Here is a 20,021-nt window from a genome sequence, read left to right as displayed (position 1 = left end):
CGTTTTAAACGTTGTAACCTCACGTTATTCATGTATTGGGTGGAATAATTCATGAAAGATTTATTTTTTTTTTTTTTATGTCAGTGTTCTTGGGCCAAAAAGGTGACTTTCAGTTTCAATCGTTTTCTGTTAAAATATATTATTTGATCCCCATACCAGCCACACAACACATCATTAGAAAGACATTTAAAAAACGGTTTAAACTGGTCATTGCTGAATTTTTAAAAAAAAAAAAAAAAAAAAAAAACTTAAAAAACCCGGAGCCACGGGCGCACAGTGATGACGTATCACGCATGCTAGTACTGTGTGGCGAGCTTGTTATTTTTCGTGGAGGGCTCATTTGGCAAAAGTGTTGATCGTAAATCCAGAATTTAGAATTTCGATAAAATGGCTTTTCACGACGATGAAGCTGTGCATCTCGGACCACCTGGTCAATCAAAGTTGGAGAGCTTCCTGTTCAGTAAGAACAATTTAAATACAGTCTGTCAAAGCGGCTCAGTTGGCGCACACGTGGGTTTTCTCTGTGGTGTTCCCTCGGCGAAAAACTACCTGGATATTTCGAAAACCGCTTTACCTTTTCTCAGCGATTAGCAAATGCACTGAATTGTATCACTTATAAGAAGCCGCAAAAATAATAGTCCTGGTTTGGTGTTTCTTCTAGGCTGCGAGTTATCCTCTAAAGTACCCTTCTACACTTTCCAAGAAGATGAAGATGAAGATGAGGACCTGGAGCACTTTGTTGAACTCAGAACAGTATGTACAATTAGAGCAGAGATATGGTATCATCACATTACCAGGAATATACAGGTCTTTGCTCATTTAATGCAGTCTTTACAGTATTAAGTCTTGTATCTCTGTTATATCCAACAGTCAAATTATAAATTGATCTGGCTACCAACAGGACGAATGAACATGACCCAAACCAATTTGTCTTTCCTCCAGGTTTGTCTGGGTCAAGGTGCCAAGGACGAGAGCAATGTGGTGGAGGTAACAGCCATGAACCACCAAGGAAAGACTACATCAGTGCCCATTGCCAATCTTCACATCAGCTGTCTGCCTATGGTACTGTATAATGTAGTGAATTAAAAAAAAAAAATCTACAGAAGGACAGATTTATCACACAGTAGAGGCTGAAGCGTAATATCTTTACTTGTTCTCTTTTGTCCTTAGGTGAGTCTGGGAGAGTTTGAGCTGAAAGCCCCAGTGACCATCAGACTCAAAGCTGGGACAGGACCAGTTATTGTCAGTGGGCTGCACCTTATTGGTAACCCTCGACTTTCTCTTTACTTAAAGTTACATTAATGAACACCTCGCTCTAATTTTTGACAATTTAGAAACATTCTTGTTGAACGTGATATGTCAGGAACATCCTTAAGGAAATTTCCTCAAATTTGGCACAAGTATCCAGTTAGATTCAATGAATTAATTTGATTTTGGTGGTCAAAGGTCAGTGCCCTCAGTCCCATTTCCATTCATTTTGACTGGCTGGCGGAGGCATACAACCATGAAGCAGTCATTCTAGTTAAAGGTGCATTCACTAAGATTTAACAAAAAAAATTCCAGTGTAAATGGGACAAGATGTGGTGTTTCTCTGCTGTACTACCCCCATTTCTATTGTTATTCCAACTTTTCTGTGTTGTCTAAATTTGGTCCATAAATTAGCCCCATCTGTCACCTAGAAAATGTTATAAGAAGGGTCTTTCAAATCACCAGTAGTCATTTCAAACTGCCAGATAAGGGAAACGTATGCTCTGACAAAAGTTAAAATTAGTGGCTGCCAGACAGGAGGTCACGTTCTTTTGCACAGAGTGGAACAGAGAATGAGCAAAACCCAGGGTTAACATGGCTTTTTCAGATGGGGTGTGTTAAAAGCAGCCAAAGGACTCCTATTTGATTCAGATGTGGAATTCTTCCTTTTGGATGTGTTAGGATCTTTGACAAATTTAATGACCTAGCATGGTCATAATATTACCTTAGTATTGAATTAATAGATTCTAATGTCAGAGTAGTGTGAGCCCTGTGTAATATTAATGCCCTGTGTGACATTAGCAGTAACTGGAGCATTCTACTAGATCACCAGATTTACTTGTTAGTCTGCTAATGCAGTTGTTCAGAGTCTCACTAGATTCTAGTTGCTGAAAAGAAACTGAGCAGAGTAGCTTTGATGTCAGACATAAAGCTTCTCAAATGTGATTTGCTAGATTTCTTTGATTAACTTGGATTAACTTAACTTTGGCCTGCTGGTTGAACATTTGGTGATTTTGAATATATCAGTTTGAGTTTGGGAAATTGTTAGGGGGAGTTTTTCTCACAATGACATAATATTAGAATTGTTGGACTACAATCCAATGAAATTGGAGTTCTTTAGGTTCTGAAATACTTTTTCTTTATTCAGGTTTTATTGAATTTGACCCAGCGACAGGAGAAGCCACATATATCTTTGGACAGTAAAATGTCAAATTGCTTTCTAAATGAAATCCAAGACCTTTGACACTTTGGATATGTGCTTCAATTCTAAATATTAAAAGTAGACAACTTTTTTTTTTTCAAAAATCTGTGAAATATGAATACTGCAGGGAGCAGATTGTTGTAATGGGTGTGTGGCTGCATATTACTGACTGTGCATGAGGTCAGTTGAGAAGGCAGATTAAACAAAGCAACCTTTCTGACCTTACATGTCAGACCAGAACTCAAATTTAAAACAGTGATTTCACATTGTCTTCTGTCTTGTGCAGCCTCACAGGGGGAAGACTCTGATCTGTCTGAGAATGATGATGAGGAGGACTTTTCTGATGATGATGAGGAAGAGGATGAGGAAGAGGAAGAGATCCCCCCCATTAAACCAGCAAAGAAGAAACAGAAGCAGTAGATGGGGAGGTCACTGATGAGTTTTTTTTGTTTTGGAATGGACTGAACAGCACAGTGCCCTCACCTCTCCACTTGTCGGTGTCTCACAGCGAGTTCTCAGTCTTAGCAGTGTCTTTAACTGCACCCAAGACATTCACTCATAGAACTGTTTTTGCTAATCAGTGCAACCTAGTGTTTTGTATGATGCAGTCACCACTGACAAGTGGTGAAAAACATTTCTTTTACTGCAGTTTGAAGATACTGTGTGCAGTTTAGGACTGTGGTCCCAACTAAATGGCGCAGTCAAGATGAATTATTGACAATTTATTAAATGTTTCTCAAGTAAGTATCTTCATTTCCAGGTGTTTGTACTTCTAAAATGCTGTTTTTCTATGTGATGTCAATCATAATGTGAAGATTTTGTACTTCTACTGAATGTGTCAAGAAAACATTTAACATTTTATTTACCATTTGATTTCATATTAATAAAACTGTCATTTTTAGGCTTTTGCATTAAAATACACACATTTTATGTGTCTACACAGTCAGTTAAGTTTAGTTTCTTCGAAGAACACAACAAAATGTAGCTAATCTGGCTGTGGTTTCATTAAATTAGTTTCACCTAGTGGCCCGGCAGTAAAAGCAGCCAACGCAGTCAAAACAATAAATAGAGAAATCTCCTCAGTAAAATCATCACAGCTGTTCTGTCTTACCAGCATTGGATTCTTCATTGCAGTGGCTGGAAGGTGACACTTAACGAAGGGATGTCAGTTAAAGCTTCACACAGGCATGTGGTCGTATCAGGTTACAGTCTGTAGATATTATGAGCCTGTCTGCACTGTACAAACATCCTCATGTGTAAACATCATCTTTGCAAGGCAGCTATAAACTAAGTCACCGTAGTACATTGTACAACTGGTTCATCTGATTGTCAGAGACTGGGTTGTTGTCAGAGCCATTCCAGTGTGTTTCATTAGAGCCCATAGACCAAATTAATTACAAAGATCTTCCTTGTCACATATACTGCACATCTGAAAGTGTTTCTTAGCTGCATAATAAAAGATTTACCTGGAGAGTAACTGTCTACTGGCAAATAGGCAATAAACCACATCGAACATTTTGCCCATCTCAGCTGCTGTTTAACATATTAGTTAGTGTGTGGGAAGAGTGCAGGCAGCTTGATAAGTTAAAACATTTTAAACTCAACACTACCTTTCTCAGTTGACAAATGGCAGCACACTGTATGCTGCTTTAACCAGAGAGATTGGCCAAAAACAAAACAAAACTCAGTTTATCTGAGGAAATAATGATGGAAAATACATGAAAATAATCATAAACACAGTCTTATATATATATATATTTATAGTCCAATTTATACTTCTCCCATCTGTATTGATGGGCAGCATGACTGTGGCAAAAGTGGGGGAGAGGGAGGTACAGAAGCATGCTGAGCATGAGAGAGGGCAACATGTGCTGACAGCTTAATCATGCCAGGTATTGCCACGGTAACCAGAGAAATGCCCACCTGTGTGGTGTCCTTGATGGCAGCTTTCTGTTAACAATGAGAGAGGACTGAGGCGATGGCACGGGGGAAGCTTAGATGAATAATTTTGCATTGTTAGAAGGTTATATTCTAGCTCCCACCCTTCGGTGTCCCAGTTGGTTGCTGTTGCTGTGATTGTGATGCCATCTGTATAGCTATGAATGGAAGGTGATGACAGGATGTTAGGAAGCAACACCAGTAATATCCTCAGGTGACAAAACATCAGCTGCTCTAGATTGTGACTGTGTTTTCCCAGATCATGAGAATATCGCCACTCTGCAGTGGTAGCAGGAAGTAGAGTCATTGAATTATACATCACAAAAGGGGGGAGAAAGGATCGTATGACAGATAGCAAATCTAACAGTCCTCTAAGTAAGTTAATGTCACCTTGACTCTGAGCAGGTGCTGCTTCTTCTTATTTTCTGACCCATAAACCACATCAAACTGGTGCTCGCTGAGTGGGAGTTTTGTGAACCTTTACACTGCTTTTATTGGGTATAAGGGCTTTATGGTTGTGGTGCATTAATTTCTCACCTTCATGTAAAGGTTACAGATGTATCCAGAGCAATGATTATGTCTGTAGCACAAGCAAAAATTTGCCCGTTAACTCAGAAATGTACTCAAAATAAGGCATCAGCACCAGTGGAAGTAGTATCAGCTTTGTTTTTGCTCTGCACATAATTTAGCTTTGCTGTAGATTTGAGCCCCTTTTGTTTATATGCAATGTAAACATATATTTTGTTGTTAATACTTTGAATCGTATGCTCCTCTGTCACATACTTATGTGCTCTTCCTTGTTTTGATTTTGTCATTTTAGTTGGGCCGACTCGGGGCCTTTCTGTGTGGAGTTTCCCTGCTCTCCCTGTGCAAGTGTGGGACTGGAAATTTTGTCTAACTGCTTCTTCTGAGGACATTCAGACTTTCTGTTTCAGTTACTGTCAGTTTTGTCTGTTACAAAAGCTGCTCAATATGGCAGACAATAGAAGCAGAAGTAGCATCAATAAAGGGAATAATTATAAGCTCTAAATTATTCTTATTCTTTGTTTCCACCTGTGACACCTGCATGTGTCGCTCCATTGTAGCTAAAGGTTTCTACAGCAGTTGCAGCACCCCGCTTTGTGTTCTTACTCTAAAACTGATAAAGCTGTTCTCCATTGAGGGATTCTGAAAACCCTTTACTTCTGATCTAGAGTGCCTGTCATATTTATATATACAAACGTGTTCCCACTAGTATAGCTCACCTGCACACACCCTTCCTGTCTGTGCTTATTTCTCTTAGACTACATAATGCTGCCCTTCAGCTGAAGCTCAACAGGGGGTTGGTTTATGTCACAGTGATTTCCACAAGCAAGGAAGGAATCGGATCTTTGTGTTTGATGTTTGTTGTGCTCTGTTTAAGTGTGTGTGTTTGTGTTGAATTATAATTTTTGGCACAGATTTCAAAGCCCTTATCTGATCAAGGTTAGCATTCTGCATGTTTGATGAATCCCTGCTCTGTATGCATTCAGCTGTATATGTCCGTGTTCCCGTATGTTACTGGGAGGGCTGCTATGACTGTGTGTGTCCAGGGTAATAGAACCAATAGCCAGTCACATACTGAAATATGCACTGCTGCCATGTCAGCCACCTTCTTTCATCCACTGCTGAGCTGATGGAATGGTTACACAAGCTGCAACCTGTATAAATGTACTGAGACTATGTCAGTAACATTTATCAAAGGCTTGAGTTACAGAAGGAAACTCCACCCTCAGATACTTTTCAGTTGCTATATCACCGGTCTGTGATATACAGTTCATTCCAGGAGTTATCTAATCTCAGCGCAAAATGGTGATTCTACAAAGCCCCTTTCTTTAATTCTGAGTGACTGTGACTAGAATCGGGGGTGGTTTAAGATGTTTTTTGTCTTTAAGACATAACAGTTGTCTGTAAAACATCCTCTTCCCTATAAAACATCCTCTTTTGGGTTGAGATGCAGTGGATCTGTGGCTAGGTTGCAAATATTGCAGAACTATTAGGTGCAATCATCTGTGACAGTATTAACATTTAATCAAAAGTAAATATACTCAGAGAGGTATTATAATAATATAATTAATGCTGGGCAAGAATGTGTGTGTGTGAAAGAAACAGAGAGATAGTACCTCTAGCCACTGGCTAATGCAGTCAAACAACAGCTGCACAACAGCTGACAGTTCCCCTTGTGCTGAACACACAGACACACACACACACACATACACACCACACACGACAGCATCACAGCCTGCTGCAGGCAGGGGTGTGTTACACTCATAGAGCTCCAATGCATCTACTACAACAGAGCACAGCTGTCAAGTGCATCACCCTTTACCCTATATGTAACCTCACTGAGCACACACACACACTCTGAGCCTACTTCTACACATTATGAGGAAGAGCACACTATCTGGGTGATTGTGCACCGACACCTGAGCACACATTTGCTCACAACAGGATTCGAGTCACACCAAGCCTGGGCACGAGGTAGCACAAACCAAACACACAGTTTTCAAGCTTAATGTTTGTGCTAATGCTAAGATCAATATTAGACTGTAATGACTGGGTATTCAAAAATATTGCTTTGGAAATCCTGGAAGCTTTTTTCAAATTAAAATAAGACAAAATCCTGACTTTAACACTTAAATCCATAAACTGATGCTTTCACAATTTAAAGTCAGTGAATAGGATATAAATACACAGCTATAAATAAAATTTGGATTAAATTAATGCCAGCTTCTTCAGAAACCCTTCTGTATGTTTTATTAATAACACACACTGACGAAACAGTGCACAAGCAGAATGGTAACAACCTTACACACGCATGTGCGTACGCACTAAATGTCAGATTGATGCCGCACTAACTAAACCTCGGGATTCATGAGCTTGAATTTAAATAAAGCCAAAACAGACAAAAAGAGAAAAGGGAGAATGCAACAAAAGGGCAGAACACTTTATAAACCATAAATAAGTGATGTGCCTCACTTGCTCTTTAGTTCCCCCCCCACAACCATTCTTCTGCCCTCTATCTCCCCATCTCACTGGGCAGAAGAGGGGCTGATGAAAGGGGTATGAGTGACAGATAAGTAGATGACTACACTGTCCCAGCCCTCATTAAAACGCTGTGCTTGTATCATCTGCCACTCTAAACCTCCTCCTGCTCCTCCGCATTGAGCCCCGGCAAATGATACCCCGGGAGAGGAACAGAGAGGAGAGGGGAGGGAGGTGCTGCTCATCAGTTATTCCTGTTCTCTGACCCAACTTGACAACAAGCTTCAATAATGACACAAATAGGGATGAGAGAGAAATTTTGCCAAAGACCGGGGCATTGAAAAGGAGCTGTTCTAAATTGGTAGATAATGGTCCTAGTGTGGCCCGGGCAGTGTCCAAACCTCCACAGTGTTCTGAGATTCCTCCGAATACAGTAGAAACATGTGGTCATCCAGCGTCTTCATCTTCCCATCAGCAGTGTATGAGTCGCAGGGTGGGATGCACTGCAAGATGGCTATTTCAAAACTCTATTTCAGCTGTAACCCACTGAGTCAAGCTCTAAAACCTCTTAAATCCAAACAAGTCAAAGAATGTGCATGTCAGTACAAACAGACCTCAAACTATAGTCTAACAATGTTTAAAATAACATGGAACTCAGTTTAACATTAAAAACCCACAAAATTACACAGAGTTTTGTAAACCAAAGACTGAAAGACAACCACAAGTAATTTAATATGCTTGTTTATTCAGTACTCCACTGATTCTGGTTTATTCATAATCTTGTAGAAAAACTCATGAAAAACCTTACAAGCATTTGCAGTCCAGTGTTTTACAGCCACATGGACTTTGGAGTGCATGGAGAGGCTCCCTGGATGCGTTCAGCCACAAACAGGAAATTATCAAGAGCTATAACTTGCAAGTAAAATAAGAGTGTTAACAGTCTTTTTTAGGCACTGGAGTCTCTGGAGTCCAACATCAGGACTCAGGATATGTTGTTTCTTTAGTTCACTGCTTAAATTGATTTAAGACTACATTATTCACATTAGCGCTTCCAGTTGAATTGAAACAGAAAATAAATAAAAACACAAGCACTGTGTTTTCAGATTACAGCATTACTGCTCTTGCTGTGATTGAGAAAGTAAGGAGGGCTACCAACGGTAGCAGGACATGGTTTCAAGTAAATTACATTAGCATCAAGGTGTGCTGGAGACACAAGCTGACAACTTATCTCAGAACCAAAATAGAAACAAACAAAAGGCAAACAGGTACATTCTGATGCCAACTGTCATTGAACCAAATGGGACAAACTGTTTTTCACTTGATCCCATAATGCTTGTTTGAAGGCAGGCCGAACAACCCGTAGTACTCATGGTGCCTGGCTGCCTGTGAGGCTTCCATCAGTGCCCTTGCAGGAAACTGCTGCAGTGGTTGGTTTGCAGGTAGCGGAGCATGTGAGGGAAACTCCTGAGAGGTCATGGAGGGGTAGGAGTCTGGCACTGGGTATGGAGGCTGGGCATGAGCAGCGGAGGCCCTGGAGCAGTAGCAGTTATTCAGAGTGCACATCAGTACCTTTCTCCCTTCGTACATGGCTTGTTGTGAGGCACCTCCACTGGCGAAGTGGGAAGTGGGGAATAAGGTCCCTGAGTGATGGCTAGAGCTGGACCCTGATCCCAGACCCACCGTGTGATGGGCTGAAGCATCAAGGAGCTGACTATGGGCAGGGCCAGTGTGAGGATTCTGGGAAAAGCCTTCAGTGGAGTACACAGATGAAGCATGATGGGTCTGGTCAGACAGGAAGGATTTTTTGTTGCTGTAGAGCAATGACTGAGGATCCAAGGTGGCTGAGTTTTCTGTGTTACTCTCCAGGAAGGCATTGCCATATTTCCTCTTCTGTAGTCCTGAACTAGTCCCCATATGGGAGCCAGAAGAGCCACTGTGAGACTGGACAATCTGAAGGATTAGCGCCTCATTGAATGGCTCTAAAAGGTGGCAGGGCAGAAAGAGATGTTAGTTAAACTTGAACCAGATTATATCCCAGGAACTTAAATCTTTTACAATCCACTTTCCCCACCTTCCAGTATTTTTTGCAGATTCTTCTCTCTTGACAAGAGCTCCGATACCAAATGATGAGAGCTGAGCTGGCCCACTCTGAGTGGAGGGATGGCAGTACTCAGGTGTGAGTTTGACCTAAAAAAAACAACAAAAAAAATAAAACCAGATGCAAGTTGTAAGTAAGTTGTTTGCAGCCCCGTTTCAGACACAGTCTCTGCTTACATTCGATTTTTGTCAGCTAACAAATACCTTCTGTGCAACAAAGAATGTGCGTCTCCTTTGAGCATGTAAATTTAGGTAGGATCATACAAATAATGGGACTAGCAAGTGTGGCTGGATGCATAGTCCCCTAAACTACAAAAAGCTCTCTTGATTTGGAAAGGCTCATTTGCAAGGTGAGTGGTTTAAGCACAAACTGATTAGAGAAACTCAAAACTTGATCACCTAACATATAATAAATACAATCATGCAGTGTAAAGTGAAATAGATGGCAAGTAACAGTGTTTACCTGTCTATTAGCAGCTGGTACGGTTTTGTGTTCTGGAAGAAAGAAAAAAACAACAACAATAAGACAAAAGTCATTTAGACTAAAAGTAACAGCTAAGCATACAGAGACAATAGTTCTGCTGTGGGCAACGTGCAGATTGTGTACATACAGGCGTGCATCAGTATTTTGTGTGTGACGATGCTTTTTTGTTTTCTTTAAAATCCAACTTTTGATTCAGTAGAAACAAACGCTGTAAACCATTTTCTGCTGGTTTCTATATTGCATGCGTTTGTGTAGCCGCACAGACACAAATGCATGTGTGAGAAATACAAAGAAGTGCAGATTTGTACCTTCATGAAGTTAATGCTGTCTGCTCTTTGGAAGAACATGTGTACCGAGCTCAGGAGTTTCTCCGCTTCCTGGCGCCTCTCATTAAGTTGCACAACCTGCTGGGAGTTCTTCCTCGCATATATGGTGTAAGTGCCATCTAGCATCTGCATGGTTTCAGCCTGGTTTGCTTCTAACAGCGCATGCATCCTCTGATACTGGTCTCTCACGTGCTCCTTCAGTTCAGACACTGCATACTGTAGCGCAAGTACAGGTTGGAGATGAGCTGATTTACAAACATAATTATGCATTTGCTTTCTGTTGTAAAATGCATTCACACATATACAAATATATTTTAGATGCCAAATTTAACTAGCCAGCAATGGAGCGTGCTACTCAGCCTGTACGTCGCCTTTTGTGGCCCTGGATGAGCTTTTGTCATGTCTCAGCAAAAATCTCAAGGGTCGTCACTTTGGAGTTCATCAAGTCTGGCCATTCGTTCTTTGATCAGTCTCTTGGAAGTTCTCCAAAAATGCAGTATTAAATTGCTAAAGAACCAATTCTAACAAGCAACTTTGCATTTAACAACCGTTCCTGCAATCTCTTTGCCTTAGCATCTAAATACATCAATTATAAGCACACAAGTAAAAAAAAAGAATAGATGATTTAATAGCTGCTGTCATATTCAGTTGCTGTACATTTTTTTGTTTTTCTTGATTTTGTGGAATATATGCTTTTCTTGTTCACAACTACAGCAGGAAAGTCATTTGTAAAATGCATTTTCCACTCCAATGAGATAAATTACATTTTCCTACAGTGAACAGAGGTACAGAGCCATTTCATTACAGCACAGTGTGGAAAAAAATTAAAGCCACATAATGACAAAGAACTAATGTACCAGTGCCGACAATGTTCAGAATTGTGTCTCTGTAAGCATATGTGATGTGTCTTACTGTACCTTCATCAGTGTCTTGTCTGAGTCCAGCTTGGTGAGCTGCTCATCGATGTTCTGGACACGACCCTCCAGTCTCTCTTGCTGCCTCATTAGCATGGCCTATGGGGAGATGACATACAAGAGATGAATCACAACAAGATACACTGAAAATAGAATATACATGTACTGAAACTTCCTTACAACTCAGGCCGCTGCTGTGACCTCAGCAAACTTGGCTGCTATTCATGAGTCACTAAGACAACCTCCTCCACAGTCCTGATTAGACAGAGGAAACAACAGCTGCCAGCGACAACCACATGCATTTATCCATTAGGAGAGAACCAATAAATGCGCACACAATTGCATAAATCACTCTCTGATTGCTTCTATGTTTATGAGGGACCCTGCTACATCAATTTATGTCCATTGTTGAGACCATCCCACTTCCTCTGTGGGCTGAATCAGAGTGCAGAAAAAGAGCCAAAGACCAGTACAAGTACGGATGAAGATAATCCTTCCACACTGACTGCAGGAGATGGAAATCAAGCTGCAGTCACAAGGCTGACAGCTTACTAGGAACAGGGGAGGGCAGGTATGCTTTTTAATTAACTGTTTCTGCATGGGAAAGGCACCATGCCCAAATAAGAGAAACCCTGCTGTCATGGCAACAAAGCCTTGTATATGTATTAATATGTGAAAGATAATGTGTAGGCTATGTGAGGAAACAGGAGGGAGCAAAAAGCGGGGGTGTTTCACTACCCCTTTCTGCTTCTCATTTTGCCCACATGCATTGCTCCCATTGTTTGCATTAACCTCTGTGTCAGTAACAGATTGTCATGTCTGTGTGCATAACGCTGGGGTCTGCTCGCTTCCTCTGCATGAGTGTGCATGGGGGATAAAGGGAACGGGAGAAAAGTCAAAGTGCTGTGGGGCTCTGCTTGTACATGCCAAGAATGGACAAAGAAAGTAAGAAAGCCATATAAAAAGTGAAAACAGAGGAAAAAGTTGAAGCAAAGAAAAGAGATAAGGAGAATAGTGAAATTCCCATGGTCTCTGCTGAGCGGGTTTCATGGTATCTACATACGTGGTAGCACAGCCGCAGCCCCATCAGCTGCTTACACTGCCCAAGAAGTCAACAACTGACTGACTAATATGCCACCGTGAACACTTCCAAAAGCCAAGCCCACTCTTTACTTGTTTGTATGTTCTGTAAAACTGTCCTTTTTAATGACAAAGACTGCTGGTAATTTTGTCACAAGGGAAGCAGCTGACGTGTCTCCTCCAGTTCATGTTTCACAGTTTAAGGAAACATAGTTTGACATGCACTTTGGACTATTGATGCACTGACAAGAGCAAGACTACACAAACAACAGTACTCTTAAAGCAGCATGAATTAATTTTTTGGGGCCACTTGGGGAAAGATGAACAACCTGTAAACACAACACAGGCTCCAGTATTATCACCACTGTGGACGAATGTGTTAGCAAACAGTAGCTTAATGACACAAGCAGCAGACCCAGAGCCACATTAGGATTCATTTGAAGTCTGACCAAGTCCAATATTCACTCTCCTTCCAGCTCTGTTTTGGTCTCCACCAAAACCAGTCTGGCGTCTTAGCAGCTAAACAGTCCTCAGTACTAGCTAGCCTCTAGGTTTGTTGCTAGCTATTTAATGCTAACTAGGCACAACCTGTCAGTGTGGTATTTGATGCTGAAAGTTGACCAAACTCTCTCACAAATGCATTTTACTGTACACTTTGTGATACTGAGGCTTACACAGTGTGTGCACGAGACCAACCTGAGCCAAAAATCATAGCTTTTGTGCAGCTAAAGAGGTGGTGGCCTGTTCTCAAGACAGAATTGAAATGTCACATTTTCACATCTTCTCACAAGAGACAGAATTCATGCTGAAAATCAGCCGTGTCACACGCTCACTACGCATCACACACCTGCACTACAGGTTTCTTATTCAAGAGGCATTTTCAGCTAAACAGTCCTCTTCAAACAACCTGACAATACCTACAATGACCGATGTTCGTGGTACCTAGTTAGTTGGCTGCGTTTCTTGTTTGATCCAGTTTTTCATGAGGTGCCAGCCAGTACATTTATTTCAATCACTGCCATAACACAGTGCACTAAAAACTCAGTGGTACCTCATCTTTTCTGCATGATTTGTATTTATAAAAACAGGAAAAACACTTTGCTTGGTTATTGTGATCACAGTGCATGAGCTGCTTTATGTGGAGTTGGCATCACATAATGGCAGCTTTTCTGTGCTTGGATGCTTCTGTTCAGCACCTGTCTCTTCCTCATTTTGCCATGTTTCCTCCAATTCCCTTTTTTGTCTTGTGTGTTTAAATGGCATAAGGGGGGCACAAGGGAACTGTCTGGTTTCTAATCTCTCTGCAGCAGTACAAGAGCCTACCTTCATCAAGATTAAACCTGTCAGTGATCACTTTGCCCACTGTCATATTGCCAGGAAGCTAATGTTTAAATGAGAAGTCTCGGGCTCAATGTACACAGAGCTTCTTTCACAATCAACTGACAACTATGGCCCACGTTTGATGTCAATAGACTGCCCTCAGCATTCTGGGGAACTGACTCACATCAGCCCAGATACAAGACGCTGCAAACAGCAGAGCTCCCACGAGTGAGCGCTTCCTGAGAAAACCAAGGTGAGGTTGTGTGGGAGGGCTTCTCCCCCAACCGTCCCAGGGACGACGCTTCTTGTCTCTGCTTGAAATTAACAGTATGCCTGCAAAAGGCTACAGGAGAAGCCGGTTTTGCTGGCCAAAGATAAGAACATAGTTACAGTTTTCCATCTTGGTTTATCCAAACAACAACAAAACTATGGCCAAGGGGAAGTTAAAATCCTTTTACCAAAATAGATCACAGCTCTCTCAAAGAGAACAAACTCTAGAGTAAGTGATAATGAGAAGCCACCCTGGTCTCAAATTACTTTAACAAAATGACCCAGCATGCAAAGAGAAGTCTTTTGGCTATTGCTACATACTGTATATCAATATTAGAGTACACTCAAATATTCTTAGGCCTTCAGACAGTCAATAATACACAATCTTTGGCACATTTAATTGTATATTATCGACCATCTGAATACCCAAGAATAGACAGAGTTAATCTGAGAAGAGTGAGAAACCCTGCCTCCTGGATAACTGCATTTACCCTGCAAACATAAAGCTGTGAAAGAACAAAGATATACATGTGTGTTGTCTGTGCGTGCCCATTGGGGGTACTGTGGAAAAGGCTGAACAGACATCTTTTGTCTCAATAATAACTCTGAACCAGAGCAACATACCAAAGACTTAAACACCAATTTAGAACTTTATGCTCATCTTTCCCAAATGGAAAAATAAGGTCACCAAACGCATCGACAAGACTGCAACATGGCAGATAAAACTGTTCTGATTCTCACTCCCGCCCCTTACCAAATAGGGAGGAACAGGGAAGATATGTGTATAAGGCAGTGTGGGTGGTTGTTCTTTACAGCTTGCCACTTACATCAGACTTGTGAAACGACAGCAAACTGAAATAAAGTATAGAACTGAGGAAAATACAGAAGCAGACGCAGCCACTTTGTCCCAGCAAATTTCCCTGCAATCACTTTCCAAGTCTTGGCAAAGCTTAAAATACAAAGTTATAAACTTGCTGGCTTGTGAACACTGTTACAAATCATCACACTTCTTTCTGATGTACAATATATCAATTCATTTAACCACCTAAGAAGTCTTGCCAGTGTGCATGAAACTGATCCGAGAAGCCAACAAACTACATGCAAGTCTGCCCCCACTGCACAGGGATTATCATTTCTAAGGGATTTACCTGAGGGCACAAGATGGCTAATGTGTGGGTGGGTGCTATGATAAAGGTTAAAAGCTCTGTGTGATCCACGTTTGAATGTATACACCATACACAGTCTTTTCACATCAGATAAGATTAAAGGGAAAATGCAACAAGAGAAAGCCTTTACAGATAAGTAGACCGAAAGAAACAAAGAAAACCCCACTAGAAGAACTGACTGTGGCATGTTTCAGACGAGAGTTTAGAGAGTGAACTGGTGAATATGTGTGGGTGTGATTTACCTACCTGCATTTGTATGCGCTGCCTATCCACATCACGGACTGTGTGTCTTTGGTTGGTGCAGTGAGAGATGCAGCAGAACGGACACAAAGCCACCTGCTCATCCTCACAGTGGAGCAGCCTGTACTCCTCGTGGCTGGGACAGGTCCAAGCCTTCAGCTCCTCGGCATCAACTAACAGGTGTCCAGGGGCCGCACACGGCTGCTGTAGGTGCGTCTGGATATGAATTTGGCAGCAGGGCTCCTTACAGCGCAGACAGATCTTGCGCACAGGCAGCGGGGGGCCTCGCCTGCAAAGGACACAGTGCAGCATAGCAGGGACTTTCTCAGTGTTCAAGGCGTTGAACTGCTTCACTATGCTGGCCAGCTTAAAGTTCTTCTCCAGTGTGGGTTTCTGCTCGTAGTCATGATTACACTCAGGGCAGCGGACCGCAGCGGTGTCTTTGGCCCAGGCCTCGGAGATGCATCCCTTGCAGAAGTTGTGCTTGCACAGCAGCTGGACAGGTTCCTCAAAAACGTTCAGGCAAATGGGACACAGCAGCTCCTCTTCGAAGGAGTTTTTCCAGCTTGCATCCATGACTTCTGTTGGATCCAACCTGATGACAAAGAGAAGCAAAAGTAAGAATTTCTCTCTAAAGTCAAGTCTATATAAAGAAATCCCCTTTTATCACACTGGAGCCAAAATGGCACATGTGTGCTCCGCGAAATCACAGGTGGAACAATTGTTAGGCGTAGCAGCCTGCAACACAACAACACAATCAGCAGACAACGGCTTACTTCTAACAAACAGGTTTAGATCATACAGCCCATGGTCACGATAAGCTTCTTATGTGTCAGGGTGGAAAGAAAGTGTCAAACTTAGTGGAACAACAACGAAACTTCGACAAACCTCTCCAAATGTTGTCACAATGTAGCCTAACAATTCACAATGCGCACAAAGACAATTTAATGGCTTGCAGATTTTCCTTGGGGACTTCACAACAGGACGACACAAGCTGTGGCGCTTGAAAGCGTCAAACTTGCCCCAAAATAACAGTAGAAACAGGAGCCAGTCTAATAAAATACTGTTTCTACTCGAACGCACTTCTCGCCAACAATCAGAAAAACCATAACCACAGACTAATGAAACATATTACATGGATTCTTATTGATTAAAAGCAACGTTACCAACTATTTATTGTCCATGTCGTCGGCAGACTCCGGTGCACCTATAATTCCGTGGAGCTCTGCGTCCTGCTCCTCCGGTTAGACTTGAGCCGTCTGCCCGCCGTAGCCCGCCGCTCACTGCTGGGATTTCCACAAGATTCCCGGGTGTTGTTCGCCTGGTTCCGCTTTCCCGTCAACTCTTTGACTCATATACAATGGTAGGTGCAGGCTGCTTATGACTCGTCGGGAGGCAGCTCAGCACTTCCACAGACTCCCCCCCGTCCAATAACGTGAACCGTCACAGAGTTGATACATGGACAGGGTGGAGCCGACAGGAGGAAGGCAGGCAAACAGCCACAGCAAACTCTACTGGAGAGATTGTAAATGAGCAGGAGCCGTGTATACGATTCCTAAAGTGGAGTCCCGGTTGGCTGGGACAGAGGCCCCCAGGTGCCCACTGAGAGGGAGGACAAACACCGGGGACGCATTCCTTCCGTGACAAAGTGGACTATGATGCCACCTTCTAGTAAGACTCCCTTGCAGCATGGAATTTGCTGCTTCTTTTTACTAAATGGCCAGATGAAGCTGTTAGAGGGCCCCAAGCATGGCAAACACTAGCTGATGTACCTTACTGGAACCTACTGCCCCACTGTGGTCTCTTAAGTCCAGTGCCAACAATGCTCCTGTGCTACTAACATATTTAGCATAAGCATTACTAGGAACATATAAAGTAATGATCCAATGTCTCACCATACTAGACTTTACACACTTAAAACCATCAAAAATCCTCTGCACTTCTGTCTTAGTGTTCCAGCTTTATTTGTGTAAATACCTACACACCTGAACGCATTTAGGATTACAATCAGCCAGTTCAGTCAATAAGATAACTATTACAAAATGTCACAGCAACAGTGAGTAACCTTTACATTTGAATTACAAAAAGACAAATATAAGATATGACTACATTTTGTATAAGAGTAGATCTGTGTAAGAAGACACTGTAGTAAAAGTGATTTGGTGTTAACATGGAATGCAACAATAGTATTAGATTCAAAATGATATTTCTGAACCCCCCAAGAGATAAAGGCAGCTTTAACAGTCAGTCAGAATACGTGGTGTTTTTTCCAAGTCAAGGCACAGAGGAGTTTTTAAGGTTTTCAAGCAGGTCCTACTGATTAAAAAAAAAAAAAATTTATGGGACCGCTGGAGACGATGCTTGAAACAGGACACTGAACACGGGTTCCTTGATGGTTTTCATTTCATAACTCTAAAACATGGATCATGGAAAAAAAAAAAGTGAAAGATGCATTCAAAAATTATTAGTCATTACAGGAGGCATGTTCTTGGCATAGGAAGTGAAAGGCAGGTATACTATGCAGTACTTGCCAAATGCCATTGAATGCACTTTAGAGGCTTGTCTGGTTACCCTCAGACCAACAGGCAGTTAACAGAAGCTAATCATAGTTCCGCCTATCAGGTCAGACGGGTTATTACAGAATCATGACACAGACATACAGAGAGTGTAGGCAGCAGAGTGTCAACAGTTATAACTTTGGTTTTACCACAAACACACTAGAGAAAAATGTCCAGCATTTGTAAATACTCTACACAATTGAAAACACAAAATGATTCAATATGCAACTTTTCCGCCCTTTCTAAGGCCACCGGAATAAATAGAACTGCAACCCGGTTATTGCTTGGGAACATCATATCTAGTGATCACAGGATGTGTGTTCAGCTGCATTTGTGACGCATACGTTGGACCTGGCAGGCCTTACTGGAGGGAATGACAACATCCTGTTTGGCTCTACAACTAGTGGGTCACCTGTAGTGATTGTTCTAACAGCTCAACCATCTGGAGAGGCTGATCTGACATCTTCAAAAGCATTCAAGCCTCAGAGAAATGTTGTAAGCACTTGGGCTAGTCTTGGAATGCAGTAACAGTCACAAGTCTTCAGTTCTTCCCTCAGATCATCTTCGGGAATAAAACCATTTCTGGCCGTCCACTGTGGGAACAATATATCTGTGCACCCTTATAGCTGAGGGCTGCTGCAAGTCTCCTTTTCCTGATGGTCCACTTTGGAAGTGTGTTTGCAGGTGTTGTTGTGTGCCTCATTGAAGTGGATTATCAAAAACAGAGTCTGGTAGCACAGAGATCTTCAGCTTCTTTTCTGGCCAGCTGTACTCCTTTGGTAATTTTGTCTATACAACAGAAAGAACATACAAGGTAAAAGAGGCAGGCAGTTGAACAAATCCAAAATGAAAATAAAAGTTCAAATCCTGTTTTTTTTGTTAGACTTACCTCCTCGCGACTGTGAAGTTCCTGTAAATCCCCAAGCATCTGCTCAACAAACTCTTCAGTCAACAATATCTTTACAGAGGGAGCAAGTCGAATAAATGCATTAAATATGTCAGAACCACGTGAAAACTGTGTTTGTGTGTGAGTCTGTGTGTGTCTACCTGAAGCCAGGGGCCATGGGCTGCATATGGATGCTCTTCAGTAGCAAAAGCTCCTTCAACTCCCGTAGACACAAATGTAATGGCCGTGTCCCCATTGATACTTTTGTAAGTGAAGTGTCTGCCATGAAGCAGCCGTCCCCTGTAAAAGATGATCATCCCAGCAAGTAAATGCATGCGTCTTATTTTTATTTGTCATTTATTTTAGCCATAAATGTATTTCTTCCAATGTGACAATTACTAGTAAGCTTTTTAAAACAAATGTAATATTAAAATGTTTCAACGTGTGACAAATATGACAAAAATAGCTGATTTTCCATTTTCCTTACAGAAAATCTTTAAGAATTTCCTGTTGAAGGAAGACAATGTAAAAACAAATATTTTTGCTAAATATTATCAGAATGAAATCTAATGTTGTGGATCATGGCATTTGACTTTGTAGACTAATTGTAGACATCTGGAACCAGTGCAGTATTTTACAGGAGATAAAAAAATAATAAAAACTCTTTTGTTTCTTCTAGATATTTGGGTTTATATGTGTGACAGGTAAACATCGCTGCTAGAAACTACACAGTGACTTTGCAATAAAACCAAACAATGAATGCGGGACACACAATCTAATCAGTGCATCGTCAAGTCCAAGTGGACACTTGTGCCAAATTTGAAGAAATTCCATCAATGGCCCGTGCGGACCGACAACATGAAAACATAATGGTTCTGGCCGCAGCTATCACAGGCGCAGAGGCATAAAAAGATCACATGTTCCAAGTGAAGGTGAAAACCAAACACAGGTATTTATCAGCTACAGATCTTTAAATACCACGAGGCCCAAAGTATATTAGAGAAAGTCAGAACACAAATGTTAAAACCCTGCTAACTGCTGTTTTAACTTCGCCATCTCTTCTGACAGCATAGCATGTAAACTAATATTTGATTTGATTTGATTTATTCTTTCAAGCATATAAAACAGTTGATATAACAACACACATTTTTACACACAATCCAATATCAATTTGGTTATACTTAGTACATGCTTGAATGGAGTAGGAAAAAGTCAGACTTATCCAGTCCTACCCCATGACATCATCTTACCATCATTGGTTTGCAAGCAATAAATGATTAACTTCTACGC

The 20,021-nt window shown here is 41.5% G+C and overlaps 3 protein-coding genes across 6 annotated transcripts in view; 1 reads left to right on the top strand and 2 right to left on the bottom strand.

Moving 5' to 3' along the window:
- The first annotated feature begins 271 nt into the window (after positions 1–271).
- On the top strand, positions 272–3,350 carry npm3 (nucleophosmin/nucleoplasmin, 3). Its single transcript, XM_020601788.1, has 5 exons — positions 272–460; positions 662–753; positions 943–1,062; positions 1,171–1,264; positions 2,736–3,350. Exons 1-5 carry the CDS (start codon positions 388–390, stop codon positions 2,867–2,869), a joined length of 513 nt encoding a protein of 170 aa, XP_020457444.1. The 5' UTR covers positions 272–387; the 3' UTR covers positions 2,870–3,350.
- Positions 3,351–8,115: 4,765 nt separating this feature from the next.
- On the bottom strand, positions 8,116–16,816 carry trim8a (tripartite motif containing 8a). 2 transcript variants are annotated; one of them, XM_020601703.1, is made up of 7 exons: positions 16,454–16,816; positions 15,294–15,882; positions 11,215–11,310; positions 10,280–10,513; positions 9,951–9,982; positions 9,462–9,577; positions 8,116–9,369 (listed from the first exon to the last, which is right to left on the bottom strand). In XM_020601703.1, exons 2-7 carry the CDS (start codon positions 15,861–15,863, stop codon positions 8,705–8,707), a joined length of 1,713 nt encoding a protein of 570 aa, XP_020457359.1. In that variant the 5' UTR covers positions 15,864–15,882; positions 16,454–16,816; the 3' UTR covers positions 8,116–8,704. The 2 variants fall into 2 exon arrangements, with proteins under 2 accessions (XP_020457359.1, XP_020457360.1); XM_020601704.1 differs by having other exon boundaries at positions 16,458–16,816.
- Positions 16,817–17,232: 416 nt separating this feature from the next.
- The window catches only part of sufu (suppressor of fused homolog (Drosophila)), a 10,568-nt gene continuing 7,779 nt past the window's right edge, over positions 17,233–20,021 (bottom strand). For all 3 annotated transcript variants that reach the window (XM_020601705.1, XM_020601708.1, XM_020601707.1), the window contains 3 exons: positions 18,893–19,031; positions 18,735–18,803; positions 17,233–18,634 (listed from right to left, as the gene is read on the bottom strand). In XM_020601705.1, coding sequence (XP_020457361.1) covers positions 18,545–18,634; positions 18,735–18,803; positions 18,893–19,031 — 298 coding nt within the window. In that variant the 3' untranslated portion in view covers positions 17,233–18,544. The remainder of the gene's footprint in view (positions 18,635–18,734; positions 18,804–18,892; positions 19,032–20,021) is intronic.

This window comes from Monopterus albus, unplaced genomic scaffold (genome assembly GCF_001952655.1).
Source record: "Monopterus albus unplaced genomic scaffold, M_albus_1.0 scaffold52.1, whole genome shotgun sequence".
In the NCBI taxonomy this organism is placed as follows: Eukaryota; Metazoa; Chordata; class Actinopteri; order Synbranchiformes; family Synbranchidae; genus Monopterus; species Monopterus albus.
The sequence above is the reverse complement of the archived record's forward strand: the minus strand, read 5'-3'. Positions and strand labels throughout refer to the sequence as shown.